An 11,746-nucleotide genomic window follows, 5' to 3' on the forward strand; every position below is an offset into this window, starting at 1 on the left:
AGGTTTGTTTAGTGACCTTCTCTTAGATGGATGGCCGTAGGTTTGTTTAGTGACCTTCTCTTAGATGGATGGCCTTACAGGGCTGACGAGCTCCATCTGCCCAGAGGGGTTCCCTGCCCGGGAATCGAACCCGGGCCGTGGCGGTGAGAGCACCACATCCTGACCACCAGGGGACTTAGAACATTCCATAATGTAACAAGAAAGGTGGAATACTGATCCTTAGAGTGACCATAAACTTTGCTTGCTAAAAAGTAAACTGAGACTTGAGGGAAACTGCTCCAAATGGTTCTGCATGGGTTTTAATAATACTCTTGGTATTTTAACTGCAACTCTCTCTAATGTAATTTATCGGTAATTTTAACTTCATTATCAAAAGCTTAAAGAGAGGGAAGAAAAAACCCACCAGAAATGCTTGAGCTGCTTTTTACTTTAGCTCTAATTTCCCAAAAGAAACCATTAACTCTTGATTTTTAAAACAGATTCTGTGACTCTTAAAACATTTAAATATATTTGATAAATAGACTTATTTTAAGTAGCACTTGATGTCCAATTAAATGAAAGCTCCTAATTTAGAAACTCAGACCTTTTAAATCTTACTGCTCTTTAATTTAAACTTCTGTCTATGTTGTCCCCAGGTAGCTTTGGAAGACAAGTTGCCTTCTTAATTTCAGATCACTGCTCTTGGGGCAAAGTCAATCAGGAATGTCTTGTTTAAGGTAAAGAACATCCTTTCCATTGACTTTTTGGATGTATTTTATTTCTTTGTGGAAAAAATATGTACAGGAGCACCTAGAAACAAATTTCAGTGGGAGGGTAAGGGCTGTTGTGAGTATTTTGAAGTAGAAAGTATGTTTGGGCAGGTGCTCTTGAACATTCATCTTATTGTATGACACCTCAGTGATGATTTTCCTTCATCTTTGTAATTAGTGATGACCAGCTGTACTAACAGGACTTGAGTGAGACCTTTGCTGTGCCTCCATGGGCCAGTTTTGTAAAGCAGCTGAGAATTGGTGTTTGTTACAGACACAAGGCAAGGCCTGACTCTGCAGTAAGTACTGCTAGAAATTAACTCCAGGGGGAAATATTTCTGGGCAAGTTCCATTTCCCAGGTCAGGACAGAGAGCAAACCTGGCATGTTCAGTCTGGGGGAAGTGTTGGGCACAGAGAGGGCAGTTCTCCCCTACACAGGTGCTGGGCTGCCATCCAGGGCTTTCTCAGCTCCACTTCTGACCCAGAAAAGCCAACCAGCAGTGGATAATCCTGGGTCACTAACCGGGTACCACTGGCAGGTGTTTGAATCCCAGATTAAGGTTCCTCCCTTTTGCCTCACACCCAGGGGAGGTACCTGGGTGTTCCCACCTAACCCTGAAGGAACATTATCCACTGACCTTGGTGTTCCGTGGCTCTTCCCCTCCCCTGATGGATCAGGAATGTCACCATCACTGACCCATGGACATGCAAGCTGCACCAACCAAACCTCAGCGCTGGATCCACATGGGGTGAGATCTTTCTACTTTGATGCTTCCTTTCTCTTTCTTTCTTTCCCTTATACACTTTCAGAAGTGTTACTGTTATGCCTTTATGTTGCTATATTAATATAGATAATAACCAAACTGACTCCATCCCTGCTTTCCACTTTAACTGAATCATTCTAAAATAAAGCCTACATATATGTGCATATACACACACACATATATATATTTACAGACACTGTTCGTTCATTGTGGTTTCACTCTAATCCCAAGGGATGTATTTAGAGAACCTGAGCTCCCCTCCCCTGCAGGGGCAGTAACAGCTCAGGTGTGTTCATGCTGTGACTCAGCAGCCACTTCACCTGTGTCCAGACACAATTCTTAGTTTAACTGCAAAGTTCATGCAAATGACTGAGCAGAATCAACTTTGTGTGTCAAATTTCACAATCTAACTCCCTTTGCAGCACAAACATGAATGCCATTTTTAACAAAACCAGAATTCAGTAAACTCTGTTCACTCAGCAGAGATGTGCCTAAATCCCTCACCCCTGCTGTGCCTCCGACATTGCTGGTCTTGCTCTGGGAAATGCAGATGGAGACAGAGAGCAGCTGCAGAGCCACTCCCAGTTCTGGGGCAGGACGGTGGATCTGATTACTGACAATATCTTTCTCTCATGCTGCAGTTTCCAAGCTCCAGTTTGTGCTGTAAGTTCAATTTAGCTCTGCCTTGTGACACCAGTGTTGCTCTGCTCGAGTTTCTGAATCAGTGCAGCTGCATTTGCTTTACAGCAGCTGCTCCAAGAGCCACTTCTTGCCTCCCTGCACTTCAGTTTGCATAAAACAAGGGTGGGAACCCAACTGGGACTGTCTGGGAGAGCCAGGCCTTGTCCAGCCCCACTCCCAAGACATCCACCCCAAGAGTGCAGTAAACTTTATCCTGAACTCTAGGTACTGTCTGAGGTATAATGTGTAAGGTCTTAAATCTCAGGTCTCCTTTTTAAGGAGAAAAATGTACACTAACCATTGTTCCCAGTGGGTTTTGTAGTTATACATTTAGTTGATTTAGTGGAGAAAACAAAAAAAAGCACCCAAACTCTATTTAGCAACAGTTTTTACCAGCTTAAGCTTTACCTGGCACTGTATTTACACTACCACTCAGCTCACAAGACAGCATATGTTGGGCCAGAGAGGGAGAAAACCCTCTTGTGATTAAGGGATTTCTTTTTTCCATGCAGTCAATTTTTTTTTTTAAATATATTTTAGTATTTTTGTTGCCATACAAAAACTATCTGAAAACTTCACCGGGACTGCACAGTAAACCACAGGGCACGTTTGTTCTACCTGTGCTGCAGAGGGTAAAGGCAAGGCTAATCAACAGCTGCACTGCTGTGGGTGGGGGGCTGTGCTGTTCACTGGGCAGCAGTGGGGTCCTCCTCAGCCCCCGAGAGGTGCATGAACAGCTCCCCCAGCTCCGTGACCTGGTCCGTGTCCGGCGCCGCCCGGCTCTCCCTGTCCTCGATAAAGTCCCACAGACGCACCGAGTTGAAGAACTGCAACAGAGAGAGATGTGCCTGAGCAGGAACCAGCCCCAGAGCTGAACTCTGCCCTGGCAGCCCTTCCTCAGCAGAACAGCCCTGAGTTGGGACTGCAGAGCTGGGTTTGTGTGGTGAGCTCAGGGTGATGACCCCTCTCTGCACGAAGGGGGGAGTGGACACAGCCAGCACCAAATGCAGGCCAGGACGAGTTTCTGAGGAGGCTTTAAACCTTTTTAGCTGCCCTTAGGGCTAGCTCTGTGCAGGCACATGACATGGGCTTTTAGCAGTGTGGCTGAAAGCTGTAAGGGCAGAACTGCTGCGAGGAAAGGTGTGCCCTGAGAAGGACTAGCTGAAAAAATAGAGCAAATATTTTGCTGTTAAATGAGGTGCATTTTCCTTCCCCTAAGAACAAACCTTTGCCCCAAGGGGCATTGAGAGGTGCTTTTTCCACTTGTCCTGCAGGGCACAGCACATTCCCAGCAGCCCCTGCTCCCTGCAGAGGGTGCCAGAGCAGTGCCCCAGCGTTGCTCACCCGCACTGTGCCCTCGGAGCTCAGCTGTTTGCGGGGTTTCTCGGGCTCGGCGCGGGTGCCGTCGGGGTACGCGTGGAGGTACAGACACTTCCCACCAAAGGGGCACGTCCCCTTCCCTTGCTCAAAGTACTTGCAGGGCTTTTTCCTGATTCAATGAGAAGAGAGAGTTACTGCCTCCAGCTGGGGAGGAAGGAGCTGCAGTTCAGTCCCCAGGCTCAGCCTTAGTGATGCTTCAGTTCTCACACCCAGAGCTTTGGCCTCCCCTTCCCTCAGAGCAGCCAAAACAGAGGGCAGAGATCACTGTTAAAACAAACACATAAAAAACCCAGCATCATAAATCAAACAGACAGTTTCCTTTTAAGCTGTGGAAAGTGAAGGATGTTCAAAGAGCACCACAATGGGCCAATCCATTGCTGTTTTTCTAGGATATCTTTTCTCCTGCCTTTTCTACCACTACATTTTTAAGAACCAGTTCCCCTCCTCATCTCCTTTGAAAATTCTTTGTTAATTTATGTTTCCTCATCTTTGTTGTTCAGCCAAGGTGTCCAGGCTGCACAGCAACTTGTCACAGGGTTGATCTTTGCACAATTTGTACAATAGCACCTGGGGGGGGTTGGATTGAAAACAGCTGAAGAGGAAACTACAGGGAAAATGCAACGGAACTTGTTAATATGAAAATAGTGATGGAACTGATTCCTAAGACATAGATACAGTCTATCCAATAGCAACTACATGGAGCACAAAGATCAACCCTAACAAACAGAATACCCAAACACTCAAACAGGTTTTTCCAAACTTCCAGGTTTCTTGGTCTGACTTTTTTCATCCTGTGTTGGCCTGACTCCAGCTCTTGGCTTAGACTCCACTTCAGCAGCATCTTATTAGCATTTTTTCATTCCACCAACACCAAATCCTCAAATTAAACTAACTGCCAAGAGCTCTATCCATAGAATTTCTGTACCAAAGACATTTTACCCATAACCTGTAATATATTAGTCTTAGCTGAGCACTTCAGCAAAGCCTCTTTTTACACCCTCTCCTATACAACGGGTGACAAGAGTCAAACTTGACTTCCAAGACCACCTACACCTCTATGCAGTGGCACAAAGGCTGACCCTGCTGGGAACAGGGCTGTTTAAAAACTGTGCTAAGGCTCTGGAGCACAACTGACCACCTCAATCCAAAGTCTTTAGGAGCTAAAATAAACCAAACCAGTGATGGGGGATTGAAAACAACCCCTATCTGAAGAACTGCAGTTTAAGTGCTTAATTTCATTCAAATATTTTGCCTACTAGAAGACAAGATGCTGGGATAAGTGTTTCATGGAGCAGCACTGCTTTCAACTCTTCTGCTGAGCTCTACAGGTCTTCAAGCAGCTGAGAAGCTGCAGCCACAGTAAGATGGGTCTAAATAAGGCCCATTTTTTCCTGTACTCCTGTTTAAAGGTGGATGCATATCACAGAATAAAGCTGCAAACCATCAGCAAAACAGACCAAGCTCACTGGGGTCAGGCCCAGCTCTGCCTGGTCACCCTAAAAACAGGAAGCAGGAGATAAGAAATGGTATCTCCCTGCTCTGTGAACCACAAAGCCCTCACACATCCCAGGCAAGCACAGCTCTACAGAGCTGCTCCAGCACTGCCCTCTCCCCATGCTCCCAGTATCCCTGTTGGACAATATAAGGAATGCAGTCCTGGAGTATCTGCCATTTCCAGCAGACATTACAAAAGCTCCATGACTTTTTATCCCATATTGCAGGAGACCATTACATTTTCCTTCCCTGTTTGTTCTCAGTAACCAACAACAGTCCAGGCGATTGTGTCTGAGGGATAAACAGAAGCCACGTAAAGCCAATTCTGGCAAGTGAGCTGAAATAACTTCAACACTTCAGAGCACAGTGAGGTTGAATACTTTCTGATCTACAATTACAGGCCAGACCCTTTCATGGCAGCCACAAAGTTAAGCAGAGGAGTGAGCAGAGATCAGTTCTCTGGACAATGGGCTGGAATTACAAGAAGTTTAGAAATGCAGGCTCGGCGATTGACTGACCCTTGGTGCATCTAAAGAACAACACACAGAGTGTGTGTTACTGAACTTACCCCACTCCCTGCTTAAAGGCTTCAATCAGCTCATTCTTCTTCTCCTGCTCCTCCACCCAGTACACACTAGGGATGACAAACTCAGAGATCACTCGGCACTCGGGGCACGACCTGAACAAAACAGTGATGCCTGTTACCTCTGCTGCTCCCAGGAGGGACACCCTCCCAGGAGGGACACCCTCCTACACGTGCCAGCAGCAGCGTTTTCCGAGGGAAGGGGCTGGTCTGTCACTCTGAGGCAGCAGCTCCTCCTCCCACGTTAGCACAGCACACTTTGGGGTGCATTGCTTTGGAGTTCACTTGAAATCATCCAGCTCAGTGCAGTCAGGGCTCCTGTTTGGTTCTGGACTTGAACAAAAGCAACAGGTATTTCCTCAACGCACAGAAACCTGTATTTGCCAATCCCAGCAGATCAGCAGAAACAAACTGTCTACTCTGTGAGTGCTGCAGCCCCCCTGCAGCAGGAAGCCAAACCAGAGGAGAAACACAAATGAAGGTGTCTCAGCCTTTGGAAATGCAATGAGCTGACGTTCACTTCAACGAAAGTTGTAGTAAAAGTTGTGGAGAAAAGTCTATTTTGGCAGAAGAATGAAAATATTTCCCATCTTTTCCTCAGTGTGTTTGTAACTTAAGAGAGAGATATGCTCAAAAAAGGAAACTGATTGGATGTTTTAAATTCTCTCACCTGAGGAGGAACATGTTTGGAACACATTTTTTATTGAGCTAGAAGATGAAGGCATTTACTCAGACACAGATAAAGGTGTGATTAGTGGGACCTTTACCTGGAGTAAGCCACAATTTAGAGAAAAGTCCCATAATGAAGCACCTACATAGGAAAAGGAGTTGCTGTTCTTGCACACAGGTCACTGTGAGGGGCAGAGGTTAATGAGGTCCCAGCTGCTCCAGAGCCCCCCTGTCTGCACTCTGCCCCAACAACATGGACAGGGCCAAACTTTTCTCACATAGAGCCAGAGTATTAAGTGAACTGTCACCCAAGGACACCCCAAGTGTCCTGCTGCTCTTGGAGACAGCTCTCATAGCCAAGTCCTGGGACTGGCCAGGCCAGCCCTTGAGCTCTCTGCTCATATTTCCAGCTCCAGAATCCCTGCTCAGCAGTTTCCTTTGAAAGCCCCTCAGTGGCAGGGCCCAGGAGAACACTCACTTGATGATGGGGTTCTCAAACTGCTTGGCACATCTCCACTGCCGGATGCAGGACAGGCAGTAGGTGTGGGTGCAGTTGGACAGGATCCCAAACCTCCTCTCCGAGGCCGATGGTTTCTCGTACACCACCTCCATGCAGATGGAACACACCTTGTCCTGGCTGGCCTGGAAGGCAAAGGCCTTCTCCATGTCATGCTCAAACGTGGCCATGCACATCTGTGGGGGACAGAGGTCAGTGTCAGTACACTCCCTGCCAGGCTGGGACAGAAGTGTCTGAGGAAAGGGTCTGTGACAGCAAAACCACACAACACTCACTAAGGGCATCACTCCTACCCGTCATCATTTCATTTCAAGAACATTAAATCCAATCACTTATTTCAGCCTTCAATGGTCTCTGCAGCTTCAGAACTGTCAGAAATAAGGATGCCTGAGCACTCTTCATTTACCCCTTTCTGTATCTCTCATGGAACAGGTATTGAATCATTTAATGCTTCAAACACCTCGAAAAAACATCACATTGAGGGTCCAGAACAAGTGCCACACTCAGGTTGTTACTCTGATTATTATTAAGGCCACATTCACTCACTGGATATTAAGTTTTAGGCAGTTAAGGCATTAGGCTCTTATTTCAGGGTTTCCTCCAGCACTTCTCATCCCCACGGTGACAATCCATAACCACAAGGTGAGCTGCTGCTCATACCTGCACAGTTTTACCTCTTTACTTTTCAAAGGTCTCAGGGCTTGAAAAGTAATATAAATTTACAAGACTTCAAACTATAATCATAATGACAAAGGACACAAAATAATTCCCCATTAGTGGCACGTCTGACTAGTGCAGCTCCTCATCCAGCACACAGCTCTGCTTCTGAGAGCACCAGTGCCTGGACACTGACCCAGGCACCAAGCAGCTCCCGGGAGGAGGGAGCATTCCTGCAGCAGCACATCTCAAAAGTACACACAGACTGCACAAACCCTGAGCTTTTTAACCCCTTGGATTCTGCTCCTGCTCCTCGCTAGCCCTGATGTAAACCTGGTAGCCAGGAAGAGGAACGAGCAACCCTTCATCCCATCCTTACCCAGCCAATGCCTCACCAATGCTTGCAAGTTCAGGCCCAAAATCTTTGTGCTCCCTCCCATGTGTCCCCACTTGCCCGTGCCCTGGGTCCAGCCCCAGCCAGGAGCAGGTGCCAAGCTGCCCCAGCAGGGCCATCCCAGAGCACAGCAGCCCCAGTTCCTGTCCCAGTGTCTGTGACGTGCACCGAGGCACCGGCTGACCCAGCATTCTGGCAGAGTTTCAGTGTGCTGGGAGAGGGCTGCAGGCCAGTCTCTGACAGGGGTGGAACAGGAAAAAACGAGGTGATTCCTGCATCACTGCTCCCAGTTAAGCCCCAGATGCTTGAACACACCACTATTAGAACCATTCTCTAGCTGGATAAGCAATACAACGGCAGCTCTTTGGGACTGGCTCTGCTACAAAACACTGTAGAGCCAACACCCAGCCCTGCAGTGAGCCAAGCCCCCCAGGGTGCCCTGTCCTTACCATCTCATGGGCCCTCCTCTGCTCGGGGTCGTGGGGGTGCAGCACGTGGAGGCCGCAGATGTCACACAGGTCCCCGTGCAGGTACGGGCAGCGCTCCCCGACGGGGCACGGCCCCCGGGCCGAGTAGGGGCACAGCTGCCCCCCGGCCCCGCAGGGCACCTCGGGCCCGGGCTCTGCCAGCCCACTGCAGATGGCCTCCAGGTACGAGTGGGGCTTCACCTCCAGGCTCTCCGCGGGCTCACTGCAGCTCCCCCCGTCCCCGGGGGCGCCCGGGGGCGGCTTCTCCTCTCCTGAGCCGCACAGATCTGAGGGGACAGACACAGGCACTGCACGGCCCAGGGCACTCCACAGCCTCTCCTTCCCAGGAGCAACAGCTGCGTTTGCTTTTTTAAAGTTTTCTTCTCAATGAAATCTCATCTCTAAGCTCCTTCTGCTCACAAATCACAGGAATGTTCCCAAATTACCTACTGAAAAGTTCAATTGCAAGATTTCTTCAGCTGCTTTCTGTTTACAAATAGACTAAAAAAAATCACAGAATCATTTAGGCTGGAAACGACATGTGAGACCATGCAGTCCCCCCTGTGCCCGATGCCCACCCTGTCCCCCAGCCCAGAGCACTGAGTGCCACGTCCAGTCCTTCCTTGGACACCTCCAGGGATGGGGACTCCACCACCTCCCTGGGCAGCCCCTGCCAAAGCCTGACCACCCCTTCCAGGAAGAAATTCCTCCTGATGTCCAACCTGACCCTCGAGAGCACAGCTCGAGGCCGTTTCCTCTTGTCCTGTTGCTGATTGTCTGGGAGTAGAGCCCGACCCCCCCTGGCTCCACCCTCCCGTCAGGGTGGACAAAATCCCTCAGGGAGCTCAAAGCCAGTCCCTCCACAGGCCACTGGAAGGGAGGACAGGCACGAGTGTTCCGAGGTAGGAGACTCCATCGGGCAGGAATTCTCTGTAGCTGGCCATGGAACTCAAATAATCAAAGGAGGACACCCCCCCTCCCTGCCGCCCAGCCCCAAGGACAAGCACGGCGCCCTCCCACTCACTCCTGTCCCTGAGCACCAGCGTCCTCTTCTCCCTCCTGCTCCGGGTGCCGGGGCCGTGCTCCGGGGGCTGCCGGGGGCTCAGGGGGGCAGCGGGGGGAGGCGCGGCCGCGGCCCCGCTCGGGGCCGGGAGCTTCACGTGGTCGTACCTGGGACAGAGAAGGGGGTCACAGCCAGCACAGGCGCTGGGGACAAGCACAAGGGCAGCTCATGACGGTGTCCAAGGGGCTGAGCCTCCGGCAGGGTCCCGGCCGTGTGTGTCCCTCTCCAGGGGCACCGCTGGCCCCGCACTGGCCGTGGCGGGTGGATCTTGTCACCCCCACACCTCCCCACTCCCCAGGCAAGCAGCACTGGCCCTGTGCAGGAAGGAGCCACAGTTCAGCACCTCCTGCAGGCAGCAGCACCCAGACCTTGTGCTTCCCCACCACGGGAGAGGATGCGGAATCTCCACACAGGAGATAAAGGGCTTCTGAGTTCCTGAAGGACTCAAAACGTCCAGTAAAACTATGGAAACACCCTCCAGCAGCAGAGCAGGAGCACCCCGGGCAGTAAAGGGGCTGGTCCAGTAAAGCCATGGCCATACCCAAATGCTACAATATTTTTCATGGGAACAAAAATATTGCCCATCTCTGATCCTGGTGCTGTGCTGAGGACCTGCAATGCCCACAGATACTGAGTGCCCAAACTCCAGCAAAACAGCTGGATCAGAACCAACCCCACTTTGCAGCCTTTTGAGTGACACAGCCCCCAGCCACGTCCCACACAATTCCAGGGCAGCTGATGGGAGCTGTGGGAATCACTGGTGTCCAACCCCCTGATCCAGTCTGGCACATGAACCAGGCAAAGGGAGGGAACTCTACAGAGAGATCCCTCTCCCAGGTGCAGGCACCTCTGGGAAGGAGCGGGGCACATCCCTGCTGTACCAATGTACCAACATCAGCCCCTCCACTGTATTTCCCAGAGCATTCCTCAGGGAGTTTTAACACAAAGGCTAGAGGGAAAGGTGTGGAACTGCTCAGCTTTCCAAGGGGGCACGAGGAGGGGGCAGTGCTCTGAGGCAGAGCTGGAATCCCAGGAATTGTAACTGGGATGTACGTGGAGGTGGCTCGAGCACAGCAGCTCCCAGGCTCTCCAGGGACATGGAGCCAGCCCTGCTGCCAGAGGCCATTCCATGTGCAGCTGCAGCCCTGCTTTGGGCATCCAACAGCTCTTCCCGCGGGGAGAACTGGATGAAAAACACACCTGAAACCTCAAGTTTCACTTCTACAGAGTAAAACAATTGCTGAAGCCACACCAGAGCAGAACTGTACTGCTGGATCCAAAACCTGGTTGTGGCTGTGGCAAAGCTCGCGTTCAGTTTAACTCCCCTCGTGCTCTTGTCCCCGCTGTGCCCCCCAGAGTGTGGGGTGGGCGGGAGCGGGGCAGGGAGCCCGCCGTGCCGTGTTACCTGCAGCGGGAGCCGTAGGCGCACTGCCCCCGCTGGTAGTACTTGCAGACGGTGGAGGACTTGCTGGTGGACAGATCGTGTGAGAACAGGCACTTGCTTCCCTCCCGACACACTCCCTGCAGGAAATACCTGTGGGGGAGGAGACGGCTCAGGGCGGGCCCTGCTGGAGGGACAACACAGAGCACCCTGGTTTGGTTAGGTTTGGTTTTCCTAACAAGATCACGGAGGTTTGAAAAGCCAGCGAGTGCCCCCTGTGCCCGATCCCCGCCTTGTCCCCCAGCCCAGGGCACTGAGTGCCTTGGACACCTCCAGGGGTGCGGGCTCCAAACCCCCTTGGGCAGCCCCTGCTAATGTCGGGCCACTCTTTCCGTGGAGAACCCCCCGGTCACTCGGACGGGCCTTCCTGCCCCAACCTCGCTGCTTTCCCGGTACCACGCCGGGGGAGGCGGGACTGGGCTGGGGGTGAGGGGCGAGCCGGGGGGGGGGAGGGGAGTGAGGAGAGTAAAGGGAGGTGTTGGGTTGTGAGCGAGTTCCAGGGGGGTGTGGGGAAGTGTCGGGGTGTGAGGGGGGTTCGAGGAGGTGAAGAGTGTTTTAGGGGTGTGGGGGGAGCGAAGTTGTGAGGGGAGTGTGGGTGTGTGAGGGGCTGAGGGAGAGCTCTGACACCCGGGGGGTGTCCGGCCGGGCCGGGCCGGGCTGGGGAGGCTCAGTGCCGTGCGGGGGCTCCGTCCGGGCCGTGTCCGCGTGTCTGTCCGCGTGTCCGTGCCCGTCTGTCCGTCCCCCCTCTCACCTGCACGTCACCTGCTTGGTGCTCATGGTGCCGCTGCTCTGTCCACCCGGCTGGCTCCCCGCGCCGCGCACGCGGGTTCCGCGGGGCGGGGGGCGTGGCCGTTGCCCGGCCCCGCCGCCACTGGGCGGTTGTTCC

At 51.8% G+C, this 11,746-nt stretch overlaps 1 protein-coding gene across 1 annotated transcript; it reads right to left on the reverse strand.

Moving 5' to 3' along the window:
• Positions 1 to 735: 735 nt before the first annotated feature.
• On the reverse strand, positions 736 to 11,731 carry MKRN2 (makorin ring finger protein 2). Its single transcript, XM_051793375.1, has 8 exons — positions 11,612 to 11,731; positions 10,825 to 10,953; positions 9,381 to 9,526; positions 8,339 to 8,643; positions 6,800 to 7,014; positions 5,638 to 5,748; positions 3,540 to 3,684; positions 736 to 3,022 (listed from the first exon to the last, which is right to left on the reverse strand). Exons 1-8 carry the CDS (start codon positions 11,635 to 11,637, stop codon positions 2,882 to 2,884), a joined length of 1,218 nt encoding a protein of 405 aa, XP_051649335.1. The 5' UTR covers positions 11,638 to 11,731; the 3' UTR covers positions 736 to 2,881.
• Between the last annotated feature and the right edge of the window lie 15 nt (positions 11,732 to 11,746).

This window comes from Manacus candei, unplaced genomic scaffold, assembly GCF_025592945.1.
Source record: "Manacus candei isolate 608988 ecotype Guabito, Panama unplaced genomic scaffold, ASM2559294v1 h1tg000036l, whole genome shotgun sequence".
NCBI classification, from domain to species: domain Eukaryota; kingdom Metazoa; phylum Chordata; class Aves; order Passeriformes; family Pipridae; genus Manacus; species Manacus candei.

Excerpts from the sequence above, each read along its gene's own strand:
- MKRN2 (XM_051793375.1), bottom strand. The coding sequence starts at position 11,637 with ATGAGCACCAAGCAGGTGACGTGCAG. Across the intron at positions 5,749-6,799 it reads TTTGAGAACCCCATCATCAA|GTCGTGCCCCGAGTGCCGAG; the intron begins GTGAGTGTTCTC and ends TGTTTTGTTCAG. Across the intron at positions 3,023-3,539 it reads GCTCCGAGGGCACAGTGCGG|TTCTTCAACTCGGTGCGTCT; the intron begins GTGAGCAACGCT and ends TCTCTGTTGCAG.